Below are 20,051 nucleotides of genomic sequence, written 5' to 3'. Positions count from 1 at the left end.
AAAAATCAAATTGAAAGGGTGTTTTTCGGGATTGCAAAAAAAGTGTATTTAAGGCTGGTACAAATATTTTTAAAAGTTTTTGTCAACACCCCCCCCCCCCCCTTCAAAATTGGCCCGAAAAATCAGGGGGCAAAACAAATATTTTTACAATAAACTTCAAAATTTCAATGAAAATTCAAGTGCAACCAGCTGAAATCAAATTAAAATACATTCTTCTGCGTTTAAAATCGTTTTTAGCATGTTTGGGTTTATTAAAAAATCTTAAGATTTTTTGAAAATTTTCGATGCAAAACCTTTTTTTCGATACAATTTTTGTTTTTGTCAGATCTTAGATTTTTTTGAAAACTAATGATTGCAAAACAACTGAACTAGTGTAAAATGCATTTTAAAACACTTTTTTCATTTAAATGTGAAGACTATGGCTTGTTATTTAAATTTTTATATTTTTTTATTTTTTTGCCCCCCCCCCCCCTTGACCTCGGCCAGGGCCGAGGGACAAAAACTTTTTTTAATATTTGCATCGGCCTAACTAGTTACTTAACATGATTTTCTGAACTCTATTGAAAGTTCCTTCTCGAAACTAGGAGTCCGAAGGTTTGAATGGGGAGGGCACCCCGAGCATGAGTAAAAAACAAAGGAAATGCGTAATAATACCTTTCTCTGGTATCAATACTAAATTTTGGTATTCCTGGATTCTTTAAAAAATTTCTTAAGGATTATGCAAGAGCAAAATTTGGTATTATAACAATTAAAGGTGTTGTTTTAATATAGAAAAATTGCAAAATTTGTCAATGGTCGTACACCACATTTTGGTATTATTTTGGTATTAAATGGGAGCGTTCTTTTATTAGGTAACGCAAAAAAAATCCGATTTTTTGAACCCCTCCCTCCCTCGTAACAAATTTTCCATACAAATTTTAAAAAAATTGTAAAATGTTAAAGCTGATTTTCAAATTTTCAAGCTGATTTTTAATTTTTTTTTATGTACCCACCAATAATTTGCTAGAATCATTGAATATTTTCTAAGTCGGGATAACCAATTACTTTGAAAAACAAGTCATTCGACTGAATATAAAAACTATTATTTTCAACTATGTTTTTTAGATTTTGAGTAGAACAATGGACCGACGAATATCTAAATTGGCAATCAATTTCAACAAATTGTTCAAAATTGTACATTTATCTTTTCGATTAACAAGGAAGATTTTCTGATGGTCAACTAAACACTTTTAACGCAGACAAGCTCCATTCGCATATTGCAAATTTCTCACGATTCTCAAAACCCACATATGAATACTCTGTTTTGCACATCGAATGTATTCTTGTCCGGTTATGTACCAAAGCTTGTGCCCCACAAATGCACTTTGTCCTCGTTTTTGTTTTGATCCAGCACACACGACATCGGTCGACATAGATTTCAACCGTGGACGTCCTGCGAATGAACTCCCAGAGTCGACATCCTTTCGGGAGTGCGCATGTTCACCGGTAGCCAACTTCCCCGATTTGAAAATGAACTCCGAGACCGGTACTTCCCCTGAAACCGTTCGGATTCCGGTTCGTTCGCTCGGAATCATGTGCTTAATCGCGGTGTCGTTACAAAAGTGATTGCATTAGCCCGCTTTCGCTTAGTCCCTTCGCAAGCCTTCGTTCGGTTGGATCTCGGTGTTGGATTTCCAGCAGGTTCCGGTTCTAGAACGTGTGCGGTTTTTGCTGCCTCTGATGTGATCCGGATCGGAAGGAATTTACTATCTACGTGGACTAACTCTTTCGTGATTTTTTGTTTTTGTTCGGGGCCATTGCTGGCGCCCACGTTTGTGTAGTGTGTTGTGGGGTCATAAAAAAGAATGAGCGCCGCGAATAGTATTGTGACGGGGACAAGGACAGTATGAGGCTATGTTTGTTTATTTTACCAGCTGGCGTTCCATTAGAGCCGTTCCCATCGATATGCACCGCTAGGAGTCGTCACCCAGATAACAACGTGGCGAGCCTGCGATGTGGAGGCAAATAGTATTCAAAATAGTTTGGAGTAACGAGAGTGGTGCTAGCGTATTGGGCCTCCGCAAGGTAGCCCCGTAACTTTGACCGGAATGTGGTGGTCCCCGAGATAAGGGGTCGTTTGGAGAAAAACCAACAACAGAACGAAAGTGAGTGAGCCGAGAAAAATAAATTGACGCCGAGAGTTATCGGGGAAAATTGATTTCAGTGTGCGATTACGGTAATTTTCATAAATTCCTGGTGAAAATCGTGCAGGAAGGAATTAATTACAGCCGAATCTAAATAATGAATTAAGGGTCGACGACGGTGACGACAGACGACTGCTATCAAGCTAAAAGCCTCGCCGGGAGGGGTCGGAGCCAGAACGCATTTCAAAGGTCGTCGTCGTCGTCGTCGACGGCGTCGCGGCACCTATATATTAGGGATGACGAATTTGCTAAGTGGATGAATGAGTATCAACCTTTCGCCGTGCCCGCCGTTGTCGTCGTCGTCGTCGCAAGGACTTATTCGGACTTACGATCCGTGTGCGTGGAACGAAGGGTCCACCTACTTGTTGTGGCAACCGCCCCACAGTGATTGTGGAAGAGATCCAAACCAAGAGGGTAATAATGTAATAAATTTCTGTGGAAAGTACAATTTCGTGACAATCGGCAATAAAAACATTTCAAACAAAGAAAACCAAAAGTGTAAAAACCGGCAGAACAAGCGAAAGCTGCGAATAAAACGGAAAGAAACCGCTCCTCGTTCCCGCTCCTGGTCCTAGGGAGCCGGAAGCGCCCCGCCAACCGTAACCGCCGCCCAACTCAGTGCCCCAGCCCCGCCTTCCCTTAAAGTGACTGTGTGTAAGTGTGTGCGAGAGAGGAAAATATTTATTATGCAAGGATAAAGTGAAGTGAGAAAATTCAAAGTGTTTTATTTTTCCTGCACTCTCGTCGTCGCGCGGTATTCCCAACTACCCGCCCCTGGCACTGATTCTCTGTTTTTAACTCCGGTCTTGGATTTTGGCTCGGTGTCGGAAAATCCGAAAACCGGCACCACCGACGTTTCCCACGATATGGGTAAAGGTGGTGGCGCTTATCCTTGGCTGGGGCACGACTACGACCATCAGCACCAGCAATACCATCATCGCCGTCATTAGAGCCTCCGAGAGCCGTACGACTCCTTCCCTCCTCTCGCATCAGCATACCGGCACACACGAAACTTAAGGAACTGAACCGAAAGCGCAAAAGGCTCCCCCTTTAACGTGTGTGTGTGTGTGTGTGTGCACCTCACCATTTGGAGTACAACTCCTCACACGAGACTTGAGCCCACAAGTACGTACTCAACAGCAACGCTTAGGAGCGCTTGCAGCAGTAGTTAGGAAGAAGGCACTTGCCGTTTGCACACAACCTCCGCCACCACCCGGCAAGCAAATCAAGGAAAGAAATTCTACCACACAAGAACTGTTCTGTTGCACGGTGAAGGAAGTGCAAGTGGCAGCAAGAAGTGTTAGCATGAAAGCATTAAAATCGAATGCAATGCTGCTGGTTGCGAGTGTTTTGCTGATTTTAAATGGATTTCTCATCACGAGCACGCACAGCGAGGAAGGTAAGAAAAGAGTTAACTCGGTACTCTGTTGGCAAAGGGGGTGGAATCTTGGGGGCGGAAACAGATAGGGTGTCTTATAATTGCATGATGTTTTAGAGCACAGTTTAGCAAATCAGTTAAGATGATTTTAACGAAATTGGTAAGAATTATTTTAGCTTTATGTTCAGATACTTTCTCAAAATGTGAGAAAAAAAAAACAAAAAAAAATGTTGCCTCCATTACTGATGAAAAAAACTTTTTTAAATATGGATTCTCAAATTTTCCTCGCCTTTACGTACATCCATCAGCTCAGAATTGAGGTATGAATAAATGTCTGAGCGGTTCATTTTTTTTTTTGCTGGATTTGATTTTAAATGCGTTGCGTACTGATGTTAAACTTAAACTTTCTGATTTTTTTAAGATCATTTAAAGCCACTAGAAGTAGGGTTGTTTAATTTTCTGTTTATGTTTTAAGTTTTTTTTATTCTTGAGTTTTTTTTATATGCGTTTCTTGTTGACATAATTTACCTGTTTTGCTTGTTTATTTTGGTTGTCATTTTTTTTTTATTTGAGCTTGTTTTTGTCTATTTTTCCTCATCGACCATCCTTTTTTTACAACATAGTCAACAAAATTACTGCATACTTATTTGACCATGACTATGACCAAGAGCAGAAGGATGACAAAAATTCCAATCATATTTATTATTATAACATTTTTATTTTGCTTTTAAAATAAAATGTTGCTAATTGTTTAAGTTTTGCCTTTGTATTTTTCGAAATGGGTAATTCTCCGTCAACTCACACAGCAGTTGCCCCGACCCCTCTTCGATTTACGTGAAACTTTGTCCTAAGGGGTAACTTTTGTCCCTGATCACGAATTCTAGGTCCGTTTTTTGGTATCTCGTGACGGAGGGGCGGTTCGACCATTTCAATTTTTGAACATGCGGAAAAAGAGGTGTTTTTCAATAATTTGCAGCCTGAAACTATGATGAGATAGAAATTTGGTGTCAAAGGGACTTTTATGTAAAATTAGACGCCCTTTTTGATGGCGTACTCAGAATTCCGAAAAAACGTTTTTTCCATCGAAAAAAAAACACTAAAAAAGTTTTTAAAATTCTCCCATTTTCCGTTACTCGACTGTAAAAATTTTTGGAACATGTCATTTTTATGGGAAATTTACTATATACGCGGTAGGGTGTTCCCTTGGGCGTTCGCTGTGAGTTGTGGATTGCCTGCTTCTCTAATGAAGGTTCGACTAGGGGGGCATGCTTATTAATTTCTCGTCGCTCCATACCCTCAGTGACGTGATGGGAGCAAGGGCGTCTATGCAAAGTGTCCCTACACCCGCTACAAATTTCCGGCGCTTGGGGCGGGAAGAGGGAAATCATTTTATTCTATGCGCCGGTATTTGTAGCATTAAAATTCGTGCAAAAAAACTTATGCACGTGGGTGTACAGATTACGGAGTAAAAGATGATCGAATTGTTCACCTAGCGCTCACATGTGTTCCAGGACCAAGTTGCCTGCGTAATTTTTATGGGAAATTTAATGTACTCTTCGAATCTCCATTGGCCCAGAAGGGTCATTTTTTCATTTAGAACAAAATTTTTCATTTTAAAATTTCGTGTTTTTTCTAACTTTGCAGGGTTATTTTTTAGAGTGTAACAATGTTCTACAAAGTTGTAGAGCAGACAATTAAAAGAAATATATATAGACATAAGGGGTTTGCTTATACACATCACGAGTTATCGCGATTTTACGAAATAAAAGTTTTGAAAAAGTTGGGCGTAATCGATCATGGCCGTTCATGGTCACCTGCGACAGACACGGACGACGGAACAAAGAAAAACGCAAAAAGTAACTTTTTCAAAACTTTTTTTGAAAAGTTTCACGCAAATCGAAGAGAGGTCGGGGCAACTTTTCCCGATTTCGTGTGAGTTGGTAGAGAATTGCCCAAATGATTTTATTTCAAATTTAATCATTCTTTATGTTTGAATTGAATTCTATTCATTTCTATATTGATATATTCCGAATCGATTATTATCCAACTTGACAAATTTGCAAAAAGATTGCAAAGAAACACTAAATTTCAAAATTTCTTCAAGTTTTGGCTGTATTTACTTCGAATTGAATTGTAACTTTTTTTAGGATTTTGATTGAAATAGATTTTTCATAAATGAGTGAGCAAAAATAATGTATTTTTTAGAACAACTTTTCAATTCTTAAAAAAGCTTTAAAAAGCAAACTAATCATATTGAAAATGGATAACACTGATTTTTTTTTTATATTAAAAAATGTTTCATAATGAGTAAAAAAATCAATTAGCAATGTGTATTTTTTTAAATTCAATAATTCTACGAAATTTGTAGATTGACGCATTAAAAGATCAAATCAAATCAAATTATTCGCTCTACAGCATTTCCTGGGCGTTCTCGATTGCGAGTTTCTTACTCGAAACTAGGTGACCGAAGGCTTGATTGTTGATACAATTGCAAACCTCTTTTTACACCTAAGCTTCCATCCACCCCGGGATTCGATTTTACGACTATTGGATTGTTAGTCCAACTGCCTACCAGCGACTCCACCGCGGCAGGACCCAGAGAGACGACTGCTACACCTGGATCTAGCTAACGTCCTAACCCTCTAAGTTAGACCGGGTCCAATATTTACTTTCCCATCCGACGGAAGGCGGGTTCAGACAAATCTCGTCTCGAAAAATGCCACCGGGACCGTCTGGGATCGAACCCAGGTCGACTGGGTGAGAGGCAACCACGCTTACCCCTACACCACGGGTCCCACCCTTATCAGATATAGATATATTTTACTTTTTTTTTATTTTATGTCTTTCAAAACAGTTTGAAATGTTTCGTAAAATATTAGAATAAAGGTGCACAACACCGCAAAAATTGATTTTCGTAAAGAAAATTTGAATCCAAATTTCGTTTCAATAAATTTGATTATGTCTTGTTGATTTTAAATTTAAAAAAAAAATGCAGCATCGAAATTGGAATGTTTTTTAGTTAATGATACAGGGTATAATCACAATACAGTTTCAATCAAAGCAAAATAAAAATAATTCAAATAAATACATCTATGAAAATAATCTTTGTTTTTCTTTTCTAAAATCAAGATATTTGAATCTTATTTGCAACCCCGAGCAGACGGAAATAACTTGGGAAGGTCAGTTTTTGATGCTGTGAGAAGATCGAATTATGTTATTGGGATGATCGGATTAGTTGTTTTTTTTTTTTTTTTTTTTTTTTGGGAGGGTGATCCAGCCGCACATCGTTGATGTTGAAACCTCTAAACTGGGCCCTCGTCCTGTCACGTCCGTCAGTAGTTTTGTCGTACATTACAACTAGAATCAGATCTGCCAATGAATTAGTACACTTCGACCAAATAAACACTGACGCTGTATGGATCTGACTCTAGAATAAATGCACAGTTGTGTGTTATTCATAAGTCCATTTTATTCAATTATTCATTTAAGTCCAAATATTCATTTGCTAACTACTTTGGATTGAAAATCTCAATTTTAATCTAAAATCCTCTAAACTTAATGTTCAAAACTAAACGTTCCTTTAACTGTTGCAGTACAACTTCTATGAAAAAAAAAACAATAAAAATTTGTGAACTAATGTACAAATAGGATAGAAATCGCAATTTTAAAAAGAAATGATCATTTACGTCAGAAGATCCGTAGTTCCTCGATTCGCAACAATGGTCAATACAACCATAATCCGAAAAACGTTAGTTCAACAGATCAACGAATTTTGTCCGATATCATTACATTATTGATTGATCGAGACTCTATGGACAATTTGACATAAAAGAATGCCTAGTATTCTACATCTATCAAAGTTTATTGACAGCATTACTCTAACTTAACAATTGCAACTAAATTTATCATCAAATAGATTTGGAAAAGATACTGATTTATTTTAAATGCTAGTGCTAAGCAACAAATCAATTGTACTATCCTGAAGTCCCACCTAAATCCCACATTGTGATAGTGAAAAAGTCACAGAAGCAGCGGTGTCTTGTGCAATTGTGATATTTTCACTATCGGAGAACTACTTAGTTCACGAAGACAGCTTATCGGTCAACGCTTAAGCCCTGGGGCTGCGACAAAGCGAGTTCTCGTAGCATGAAGTGGAGTCCATAGGGGTGTACCCCATTTGGCATAATGGACATTTGGCATAACGGGTTTTCAAGAAGGACGTTTGGCATAATGGACGTTTGGCATAATTTGTCCAAGACATCAGGAACGTTTGGCATAATGGACATTTGGCATAATGGACGTTTGGCATAACTCGTTCAAAAACTATTAAGGACGTTTGGCATAATGGACATTTGGCATAATGGACGTTTGGCATAATTATTGCTAGTTTTTTTGTTTTGTTAAATTAGTATATTTTTTTGTAAAGAATAATAACTTACAGCTTTTTCCTATTTTCTAAAAGATAGTTTTACTATAAAAGCTTTATAATGCATTTTTTCATAAAATTATTTAAAATTCTTTTTTAGAAAGTGTCTATATAAAATTAAGATTTTTCTCCTTTTGAAATAGCAGCTAATTTTTTGTATTATTTTTTTCTTTCTTTTATTTTAAATTCAACTAACAAAGAGATGTAAGTTTTGCCAGTCTTTGAATATTTTGCCATAAAGATTTTACACTATTTTCCCTTTTCCCTCCTTTTTTGAATTTAACCTGAAGAATGTATGTACATTTGCTCTTCTTTAAAGAAATGCAATTAATATTTTTAAAGCAATTTTCTCTTCTTTAATTTTAAAACTAAAAGAAGGTAAAATCTCTCAAAAGATGTGCAGTTTTTTTTTTAATATTTTGCAATTATTGTTTTTCATGCAATTTTCCCTTCTTTAATATTCAACCTTAATAAGGGATGTTCATTTTTCTTTCTTTAAATATTTGGCAAATGAGTTGTTATGAAATTTTCCCTTCTTTTATTTTAAATTCAACTTTTAGAAGGGAAAATCTCATAAAAAATACGTTTTGAATACTTGACAATTGCCTTTGTTTATGAAATTTTCCCTTCTTTTATATACAATTAAACTTATAGAAGGAAAAGTCTCTTTAAAGATTCAAATTTTGCCACTCTTCAAATATTTGACAATCGCATTATTTTTATGTTTTTAACCAACCTCTATTCAAAAAATCTATTTAATTAGCAATTATTTTTTTAAACAATTTTCTCTTCTTTAAGATAAGCTTTAAGTAAATACAAGAAGGGAAAATTGCATACACATTACACAACTTTATTGCAAAAAATAAAGCAACAGTGAAAAAATGTGCCAAAATGATAAAAATGTTTAAAGAGAACATCTACAAGAGAATTTCCCCTCTTAAGTTGTATATGGGTAATTCTCCGCCAACTCACACAGCAGTTGCCCCGACCCCTCTTCAATTTGCATGAAACTTTGTCCTAAGGGGTAACTTTTGTCCCTGATCACGAATCCGAGGTCCGTTTTTTGATATCTCGTGACGGAGGGGCGGTACGACCCCCTCCATTTTTGAACATGCGAAAAAAGAGGTGTTTTTCAATAATTTGCAGCCTGAAACGGTGATGAGATAGAAATTTGGTGTCAAAGGGACTTTTATGTAAAATTAGACGCCCGATTTGATGGCGTACTCAGAATTCCGAATAAACGTATTTTTCATCGAAAAAAAACACTAAAAAAGTTTTAAAAATTCTCCCATTTTCCGTTACTCGACTTTAAAAAATTTTGGAACATGCCATTTTATGGGAAATTTAATGTACTTTTCGAATCTACATTGACCCAGAAGGGTCATTTTTTCATTTAGAACAAAATTTTTCATTTTAAAATTTCGTGTTTTTTCTAACTTTGCAGGGTTATTTTTTAGAGTGTAACAATGTTCTACAAAGTTGTAGAGCAGACAATTACAAAAATTTTGATATATAGACATAAGGGGTTTGCTTATAAATATCACGAGTTATCGCGATTTCACGAAAAAAAGTTTTGAAAAAGTTGGTCGTCATCGATCATGGCCGTTCATGGTCACTCGCGACAGACACGGACGACGAAACAAAGAGAAATGCAAAAAGTTACTTTTTCAAAACTTTTTTTTCGTAAAATCGCGATAACTCGTGATGTTTATAAGCAAACCCCTTATGTCTATATATCAACATTTTTGTAATTGTCTGCTCTACAACTTTGTAGAACATTGTTACACTCTAAAAAATAACCCTGCAAAGTTAGAAAAAACACGAAATTTTAAAATGTAAAAATTTTGTTCTAAATGAAAAAATGACCCTTCTGGGTCAATGCAGATTCAAAAAGTACATTAAATTTCCCATAAAATGACATGTTCCAAAATTTTTTACAGTCGAGTAACGGAAAATGGGAGAATTTTTAAAACTTTTTTAGTGTTTTTTTCGATGAAAAATACGTTTATTCGGAATTCTGAGTACGCTATCAAATCGGGCGTCTAATTTTACATAAAAGTCCCTTTGACACCAAATTTCTATCTCATCACCGTTTCAGGCTGCAAATTATTGAAAAACACCTCTTTTTTCGCATGTTCAAAAATGGAAGGGGTCGTACCGCCCCTCCGTCACGAGATATCAAAAAACGGACCTCGGATTCGTGATCAGGGACAAAAGTTACCCCTTAGGACAAAGTTTCAGGCAAATCGAAGAGGGGTCGGGGCAACTTTTCCCGATTTCGTGTGAGTTGGTAGAGAATTACCCATATGAAATATCGGAAAACTTCATAAAACAACTAAATTGCAAAATATTTAATAAAAAGTAAAATCGAAATCTGCAAAACAATTAAATCTTCAACATGGGTCATACATCGACATCTGACTACTCTTGTGTCACCAAGCTGTTGTGGCCAAGGCAGTTTAGTTATTGTGTTATTCTATTAAAGGTCCTTGGTTCAATTCCCGTAGACAACAATTTTTGTTTTGAAGGATGAACTTTTTTTGAAATGGACTCGAGGGCATAATTCTCTCGATCATCTAGAACTGTGTTCTCTATATCTGTAAATCTTACCGCTACTCTCGTGTCGGACGAGTGCTGTCCAGTTCTGGGTGTTCTATAGATTGAATTCGAAAAAAGGGAAAAATGTGGAATTATTTAGAGATTTTTCCTTCTTCAAGTTAAATTATGATCAAAAGAAGGGAAAATTGCATTATAACAGCTCAATTGTCGAAAATTTGAAGAGGTTTTTTCATCATTAAGTTGAATTTCATATAAAAGGGAAAATTTTATTCAAAAAATGTTAACAAGAGATATTTCCTTCTTTAAACTAAATTTTCAATAAAAATATCAAAATTTTATTAATAAGATTTACTGTGAATTATTCAAAAAGGAAACAATTTACTGTTGGGGAAAATATAAAGAGAACCCTAGTTTTTCGAAAAAACTAATAGTAATCTCTGAAAGTTGTATAAAAAAGGAAAATAAAAAATATATTTTCATTCGTGAAAATGAGAAGTACTTATAAAATAAAACAAAAATAAAATCTAGTAATAATTATGCCCAACGTCCACTATACCAAACGTCCTAGATGGTTTTTGAACGAGTTATGCCAAACGTCCATTAGGCCAAATGTCCATTATGCCAAACGTCCTTGATGGTTTTTGAACGAGTTATGCCAAACGTCCATTATGCCAAATGTCCATTATGCCAAACGTCCCTGATGTATTGGACCAATTATGCCAAACGTCCATTATGCCAAACGTCCTTCTTGAAAACCCGTTATGCCAAATGTCCATTATGCCAAATGAGGTACACCCTGTCCATAGTGCTTATAAAAAAAATTTATACCCAAATTTTAACTAATGCACTAGGATCAAATTATGCCCCTTGACTTTACAAGGCCCAGGGGGATGATCAGATTAGTTGTTAAAATAACAAAAATCAATAACAAAGATTTGTTTGAAGAATAACTTAAACTGTTATTATGTTGTTGTTGCAATAACAAACCAATAACAAAGAAGGAATCATGAAGGAATAACAAGATTTGTTATTTTGTGCGGAGAGGTGTAGCACCATAATGACAAAAATTGTTATTGAACTTGTATGTCTCCATAACAAAAAAAAGTTATTGTTTTGGTTTATTTGTCATTTGCAAATAAACCTGCAGTTGCCATAACTCTTCTGTACTAGTCAGGGCTGCAGAGTCGGGATCTTTCAAGCGACTTTGAATCCATACTTTGGAGACAACTCCGACTCTGAATGCAGAATATGACGTCGACGCCGACTTCAGCTCTCCAAAAATACCCGACTTCACAGATTCCGACTCCAAGTGAAAGTTGCTGAAAATTAGCTTAATCCGATGCCGTCTCCGAGGTCTCACAGCCCGAGTCAACGTCAGCTCCGACTTCCTCGATCTGTGAAAATAATAACAGTTTTTGTCATTCACATTTCAAAAATTCTCAATAAATAAATCAATTCCCTTAGAGAATATAACAAACTTAAAAAAACAACTTTCAAAAGTTAATTTTATCAGATTTATTTAAGCCCATTTCATGGTTAAATAAATGACCACGATTAAATTGGTCTAAATTATTCCACATTTCTGACCAATTTTAGTAAAGTCCCTTAGGGGGTATATCAAATAATTAAAAAAATCAACATTCAAAATTTCAACTTTTTAGAATAATTTTAGCTTACGGACCTCATTTCATGACTAAAATAATGACCCCGACGAAAATGTCAAAATTATCCCATAGTTCTAGTCAATTTTAGCAAAGTCCTTTACTGTCCATGTTCGCATAAATGTCTCATATGCAAAAACAGCATGCTGAGAAGAACGCATTAGAAGTTTGTTCCACACATAAGGCTACGTGTTAAGTTTTCACGAAAAAACTGGAATTTCTCCAGATTTGTAGAATAAAGTACTTGATGTTATAGGCTTTTCTGAAAAAGCACACGATTTTGAATCAAATTGCATCATTAACTCAAAAGTGAAAAAATGCATATGGGACATTTATGCAATCAGGGGCAGTTTAGGGTGTTTATCAAAAAAATTAAAAATCAACTTTCAATTTTCAACTTATAAAAATAATTTTAGCTTAAGGACCCAATTTCATTGTCAAATTAATGACCCTGACGAAATTGGTCAAAATTATCCCATAGTTCTATCCAATTTTAGCTAAGTCCTTTAGGGGGTATGGGTAATTCTCCGCCAACTCACACAGCAGTTGCCCCGACCCCTCTTCGATTTGCGTGAAACTTTGTCCTATGGGGTAACTTTTGTCCCTGATCATGAATCCGAGGTCCGTTTTTTGATATCTCGTGACGGAGGGGCGGCACGACCCCTTCCATTTTTGAACATGCGAAAAAAGAGGTGTTTTTCAAAATTTTCCCATAGTTCTAGCCATTTTAAACAAAGTCCCTTAGGGGGTATATCAAATAATTTAAAAAAAATCAACACTCAAAATTTCAACGTTTTTGAATAATTTTAGCTAAAGGACCCCATTTCATGGAAAAATAATGACCCCGACGAAAATGGTCAAAATTATCCCATAGTTCTAGCCAATATTAGCAAAGTTCCTTAGGGGGAACATCAAATAATTGAAAAAAATTCAACTTTCAAAATTTCAACTTATTAGAATAATTGTAGCTTAAGGACCCCATTTCACAGCCAAAAAAATGACCTCGACGAAAATGGTCAAAATTATCCCATAGTTCTAGCCAATTTTAGCAAAGTCCTTTAGGGGGTATATCAAATAATAATAAAAAATCAACTTTCAGATTTTCTACTTTTCGAATAATTTTAGCTGAAGGACCCATTTCATGGTCAAAATAATGACCCCGACGAAATTGGGCAAAATTATATTAAAGATCTAAACATATCTAACAAAAGAAAAAAAAAACAGATTTTGTTATGGACACTTAAAAACTTTTTCATTTGTGCGATTAATGGTAATTTTATTTCTAAGTCAGAATCGCAAACGAATAACAAATCTTGTTATTAGGAGAGTTTTTGAAATGTATAACATTTCCTCTTATTAGCGTGTTATAAAAAATTTTCAGTGTGATATCACTTCAATACCAAATCTTGTTATTTTATCAGAAACTGTTATTATTTTTTCTTCTTGAAGTTGAAGTTCTGGATAAAATAATAACACTTTTTTGTTATTTTAACAGGATTTGTTATTGAAATATTATTAATTTTGTTATTACCGTCTGCCCGGCACTTTTTTTTTAATTTTTTACTTGAAACAACCTAATCAAATACATTTTATGATTTTTTTCCTAAACTTTCAACCAGCCCGCCACTGTTTTAGAAAAGTCAATCGATTTTAGTTGTTTTGAACGCAAATGAAAGGTGATAAGTTGGTCTTTCTACGAAAAATAGTCTAAAGATCGAAAAATCTAGCCTAACATATGAAAAGATCGAATGAAACTTTAAAATGCCATTTTGAGGGTGTCTGGACCAATGAGCCAATGTCTAAAAATATTTTTATCGGATTTTATGTAACACACTCAAAAATGATAGGTGTTCATCAACATGATTCCGAGATATGATTTTTTGAAAATAAAACTGGGAGTTTTGGCACGCCACGGGTCAGATCGAGAAAATGACGAAAACGGGAAAAAATACCTTTTTTTAACTAAAACTGCGATAACTTAAAAGTTTTAGCAATAACTTTAAAATTTTCTACCATGTTTGGGTACCAAAAGTTGCGTTTTTGATTAGGAAATTTTGGTATTTAAACTTGTGTAGCTTCTCGCAAAAAAAATGTCATCAATACTTGCATATTTTGGAAACTCATGATTGCAAAACAACTGGACAGGTGTATAATGCATTTTATATGGCTTGCCATTTTAAATTTTCACTTTTTTTTTTAATTTTTGCCCCTCAGATTCGTGGTCAAAGATCAAAATTACCCCTTATAGCAAAGTTACACGGAAATCAAAGTGGGGTCGGGGCAACTGCTGTGTGAGTTGGTGGAGAATGACCCATTCTTCATTTTAATTTGTTTGCGAATTGAAAAACTAATACAACAGGGTTCAAATTGAGAAAATTTTAAGAATTGAAATTTTTCAAACACCTTTTAAACAATATTTTTATATTTTAGATCAGTTTTGAGTTCCCTGTATATTTCGTCAGGAACAAGATATATTTTTTTTTCTTCGGAAAAGTTTTAGCAACATTTCTCAATTTGACGCTGTTGTATTAATTTTTCAATTCGCAAACAATAATAAAAATGTAGGGTTTTCCATACGATTCCCAAACAAAATTGAAATGCTTTGTGGAAAGCATGCTCAGATCGCACCTCAATTTTAGGGGGTTGTTGTGGGGCCTGATAACGAAAACGGAATCGACGTAACACCTTATAATGTGGCCCTCTTAAACCTTGCGGTTTCGTCAACGGATCCACAGGTGTGTATCGTTCTTTTTGCGACAAGACTTCGCCTCCCGGGTCTCCTAAGTGTGAAGGTATGGCACGGGGAGAGGGCACCGAATACCTATATTTTACACTTAGAATTTTTGCGTCCGCCTCGGGATTCGAACCAGTGACCTCTGGATTGTGAGTCCAGTGCGCGGTCCGATTGATCCACACAGGCAGGCCTGATTGTGACCAGAAAATGGCTGTTTTAAATATCGAGCCACCCTAGAGGTTATGCAGTAAAGCAAATGAATAGCTTGGCACAACAGAATATCATTCTTTAAAACCAGAAATGATGTCGTGATATATTTTTTCAGAATTAGATGTAAATCAAGCCTTAGCTTTTATATTGACACTTTTCGAGACACCCTATTCGTTGCAATGCTCGCATGCTACTGATGTGTTCCCTAGTTGGAAGGTGTTACTATACTGAGCTTCTGCTGCACCCATCCACCCACCAGCACAGTCACGGAGTACATTTGTGTACGTACAGACATTTTTGCATCTAGATTGATAGATAGCAAGATGTAAAGTGGATGAATGGCACCACACTCGAGCATGAATATTCCAGACTGTCGATTACCTACCACACTAAACGATGCAAGCGTAAACTCTTTCCAAGAGTGACTATGTGTGTGTGTGTGTGTGTGTTTGCATTCTAATCGTAGTACTAAAATGTAATTTGGAAACCTATACCACCAGCTTTGATGATAATAATCTCAAGTTGTTGAAAAACGAGCTAAATGGAAGGATAGTTCGTGTTCTTGCGGGATGCAGGATTGTGAAGAGCCATACCTTCTGCATGCCTCTCATACTGATAAAGAAATTCAATTTATATATTTGATTGTTCTCAATAGACACACATATCGAATCAATGAGATATCCTGCATACAAATGTTTGCATTTCAAGGGAGCTTAGGAGAGACTTAAACAAATCCTGTTGATATTCTATTTTGAAGACAGAAGAGCTTTGCTGCAAATTGATGGTAGATTGACTTAAATAATTGCATTTCTGTAATTGATTACTTTTCATTAGGATTATGAACAAAAAATTTAAACATCAATTCATGAAAATCCATTATGACTAATGAATTGGCTCCAAGTCTGATCTGAAATCATAATTGCTACATATTTTAAAGCTATTATATAGCTCCCAAAAACTTTATAAGTCTTCTTCACACATAAGAGACTACAAAACTGTGCAACATTTTCATTGAAATCCTTTCACTCTGAGGTTTGGCCCATGGTTCCTCTACACGTGTACCAAAAGCACATTGAAATGGTTTCCATTTTAAAATACTTTGCGGTGCAAAAATTTCATTAACAGTCCCCAGGTAAAATTAATATCGATAGAGTACAAAGGCGGAAATACCAGGCTGGAGGAGGAGCTCACAGCTTCCAGCGCAGAAATATGCGTGTTCCACCTCGAGGCAAACTGACGGCGTAGACTCTTGGCAGAACTGCTGGGCGGCGAGAAAAAGGCGAAAAGTGGTAATAAATTTCCACTAAGAAAACAATAGGACATCATCCATGCTGTGCCAGACTTGATGCTGCTGGAGCCGTTCTTCGCCGGTTTGCCTGCGGCGCACACTTTGAGTCAAAGTCCTGGTCCTGGCATCAGGACGACGACGGCAAAGTTGGGCGCAGAACACTCGAATTTGGGCCGCATCAGCTGGAGGTTTCTGGTGGTGTTGAAAAATTGAAAATTTTCTCCTCCTGCTGGTCGGCTGGCTTTGGTCGTGAGCTATGACCTACCACAGGAGACAACGAAGAAACCATATCGCGCTAACATCCCATCATCAGAATCGCCCTTCAAGAAATCGAGCCGCTTTTCAATGTCAGAATGTTCATGTTCTGGGAAATTATGAACGCTTATTAGATTCATGTATCTCGAATGGCGGTTCTTATTTTTTTTTTTTTCAAAAATTAATGATGTTTTATAATTTTGTTTCTTTTTCTCTTTTGAATTGTTTTACAAATCGGTTCGACTGACCTAACCTGAAGAAAGATTAATTTTCAAAGATTCAAAATCAAAAATCAAACCATCCACATTAACGACCCCCGGGTCTTTTGTGGTCATTATTGCAAGTTTCTGCTCGAACCTAGGAGTCCGAAGGCTTGAATGGGGAGAGCACCCAAACCTCTTCTACTCCAAGGAACCTTCCACCCCAGTGTTTGAACTGACGACCTTCGGATTGCGAGTCCAACCGCCGCCAGCGATTCCACCGGAGTAGGCTTGGTTTGGTGTGTTGTTTGTACTTATGGCATGGAGACGTCTCCTACACCTGGAATGACTTAACGGCCTAAAAACCAAGGCCGGGACCGACATTTTACTTCCTCATCCGATGAAAGGTTGGAGCAGATGGGAATCGAACCCAGAATCATCCGCTTACAAAGCGGACAGCGTAACCATTCGGCCACACACTGCCACCTTTCAAAGATTATGAATTTCAATTTTTAGAGAAAAACTAACTTAATCCACCTATGTGGTTGGAGCCTTCCTCACTCTTTTCCAACAGTACACAAATTTCATCTACTTTTTAGATCCGGAATAAAAAAGTACACAAATATCACTTCAGTGGCCATATCTCGAGACAGGGTTGCCAAATATTCAATGTTTTGGACTCGTTGGAAAGATCTTTTGATAACCTAACCAACGATGGGTCGGATTATGGACCCGGTCATAGTTTACATACATTTAAGTGAGATCCGGTTATATGTGAAAACACATTTTCATACATAACTTTTGAACTACTTATCGAAACTTCAATCTGTATAAAACTCGATCTATAGGACCCTAAACCAAGTCGAATGCAAATCGGTTCAGCCAGTGCCGAGAAACATCAGCTAGTTTGTTGGTCACATACATACATACACAAACACATACACACACATACACACACATAAACACAGACATTTGTTCAGTTTTCGATTCTGAGTCGATATGTATACATGAAGGTGGGTCTACGACGTGTTTATACAAAGTTCATTTTTAGAGCAGGATTATAGCCTTACCTCAGTGGTTTGATACCCATCTGCTCCCAACGAGAAAGTATAGGAAATATAAATCTTGAAACTCTGAAACATGTACGAAAAATCAAAGTCGCTCGAGTCGGGGTTCGATCCCCCGTCCTTTGGATTGGTAAGCAAAAATGCTAACCACTAGGCCATCGCGACTTGGTGAGCTATGACTGGAATTAGGAATACTGTTACCACCATCAACTATATACGCGCTGGGTCCTTGTCCATTTGACAAGGGTTCGGAAGTTCTAAATAAGGTTTGAATCCGATTGGTCCAAACGTTCTTCAGGGCGGGGCTTGTCGACAAAAGCTGAAGTACCTCGTGCTCGGCTAGCCAGCGTAGAAATGGGTCACCGAAGCTCGTCAGAGCTAACACCTTCCAAATGCCTATGCGAGTTATTTGCATGTATAGAATGAGAGCTAAAAATACATGGAAACAACTCAATTTGTAAGAAGCGACCACGTGGTCCCGTTTGGTTGGTTGCACACACACACACACGCACACACACAGGATTATAGCCTTACCTCAGTGGGGAAGGCAAAATGTAACCTTTAAAACATTTCAAATATTTTTTTTATCAAATTACATGTAATCTAGAAAAAATGCTTGACCCCTGTTTGATTTTCGTAAAATGTGGTTTAGTGAAAGATGGCTAAAATCGATCAATTTTTCTAACCACGAAACATGGCGCAGGTCACCCTAGCAGCCTCAAAACTCAAACATAAATAGATTTTTGGGCCATGGAACCTTCAGTTTAATTTTGAACCAATTTGGAGCACTTTTTTGGTTTGTGCTATTTTCATATGGAACTGCTTTATTTGTCTGCTCTACAACTTTGTAGAACACTGATTTAATCTCAAACCATAAAGGTCAGTACAATTTAAAATTAAACAATCAAATCAACAATCACAGCATTAGGATAATTTAAAAATAAATGAATAAGTTATAAGACAAATCATTGTGTCTTAAGCTTGCTTGTATTTAAAGAAAGCATACTTGAAATCAGTTACATCTGGTATGAATAAGACTCACAACAGTTCTGCTTCCCATCTCGGAAGCTGACATTGACGGAAAGGAAAAACATTCCAGCGAAACATCGTAGATTGGTGGATATCTCATCATCTGTAATGTACAGCGTCACGCGATTCAACAATTGTAAGAAATTCTCCCAAAACAGCAACAGTGGCAGATTCCCAAGCAAAAAGCTTAATCCATTTTCTTCGTGATCTTTTGTCGAAGAAAATTAGCAGACAAAAAAAAACGAGAACGAGATGATCGTGCCAGGGAAGGAAATGTTTAGTTTTGGTTCGTGCTTGCTGCTCACTAGCCGATTAAATTGTATCACTCCTCGCCAAAATATCCTTTCTTTTGTTGGTCGGGCTTTCCTAGAGTTCTGGCGAGCAATTGGAATGATGCGAGCGAGCAGAAGAAAAATCCATTACCACACAAAAACACGTGAAAATTTGAACGATAACAAAGCTCCAGCAAGAGAGCATTGCAAGAAAAAGCTCAGCGAGTGAAAAGCAGTTGAAATTATATTTATGGAACGTAATAAATCACTACAACAGAGCACATTCATCTCTTTACCACGCGCACTAATTTGGAAAAGAGGGTGTATCGTCCCAGTGGAGCTTTGCCCTCCTTCCAACCCCGTCCAAAAATCGTTCCACCACCTTGTGGCCACCAACTTTGCTGTGTGGGTGGAGGGGGTGGTGTCGCGCGTTTGTTTCAGATTTATTTCTCTCGCCCAGATTTGTCCCCTCACAAATTCCCGACCCGACTCGACCGGGTTACATGTACTCTTGATGAACTGATGGTTATCGATTTTCCGGTGGTGATGATAAATTACACGTGAAGGCTAATTCGTCTATTGAATGTGAATTTTCAACAGATTGGTATCCAAATTTGAGCGATTTATTATCCTCGAGGGGAAATCGGGGGTGGTGGATATGGTGTCGATATGATGGAAAATATAGATGGGGTAGCTTTAATAATGGACATTGAAACAAATATGAATTTAGGTGAATGGGTTTTAACTTGAAAACATGAAAGTGGAGATTTTACAAAACTATTGAAATCA

The 20,051-nt window shown here is 36.8% G+C and overlaps 1 protein-coding gene across 1 annotated transcript in view; it reads left to right on the top strand.

Moving 5' to 3' along the window:
* Positions 1–1,634: 1,634 nt before the first annotated feature.
* Positions 1,635–20,051, top strand: part of LOC120422191 (lachesin-like) — a 70,228-nt gene continuing 51,811 nt past the window's right edge. Inside the window, exon 1 of the mRNA XM_039585572.2 lies at positions 1,635–3,582. Within this exon, the coding sequence (XP_039441506.1) occupies positions 3,489–3,582 (94 nt within the window). The 5' untranslated portion in view covers positions 1,635–3,488. The remainder of the gene's footprint in view (positions 3,583–20,051) is intronic.

The sequence above is a fragment of the Culex pipiens genome, chromosome 2 (assembly GCF_016801865.2).
Source record: "Culex pipiens pallens isolate TS chromosome 2, TS_CPP_V2, whole genome shotgun sequence".
Classification (NCBI taxonomy): domain Eukaryota; kingdom Metazoa; phylum Arthropoda; class Insecta; order Diptera; family Culicidae; genus Culex; species Culex pipiens.
This window is presented reverse-complemented; position numbering and strand designations above follow the sequence as displayed.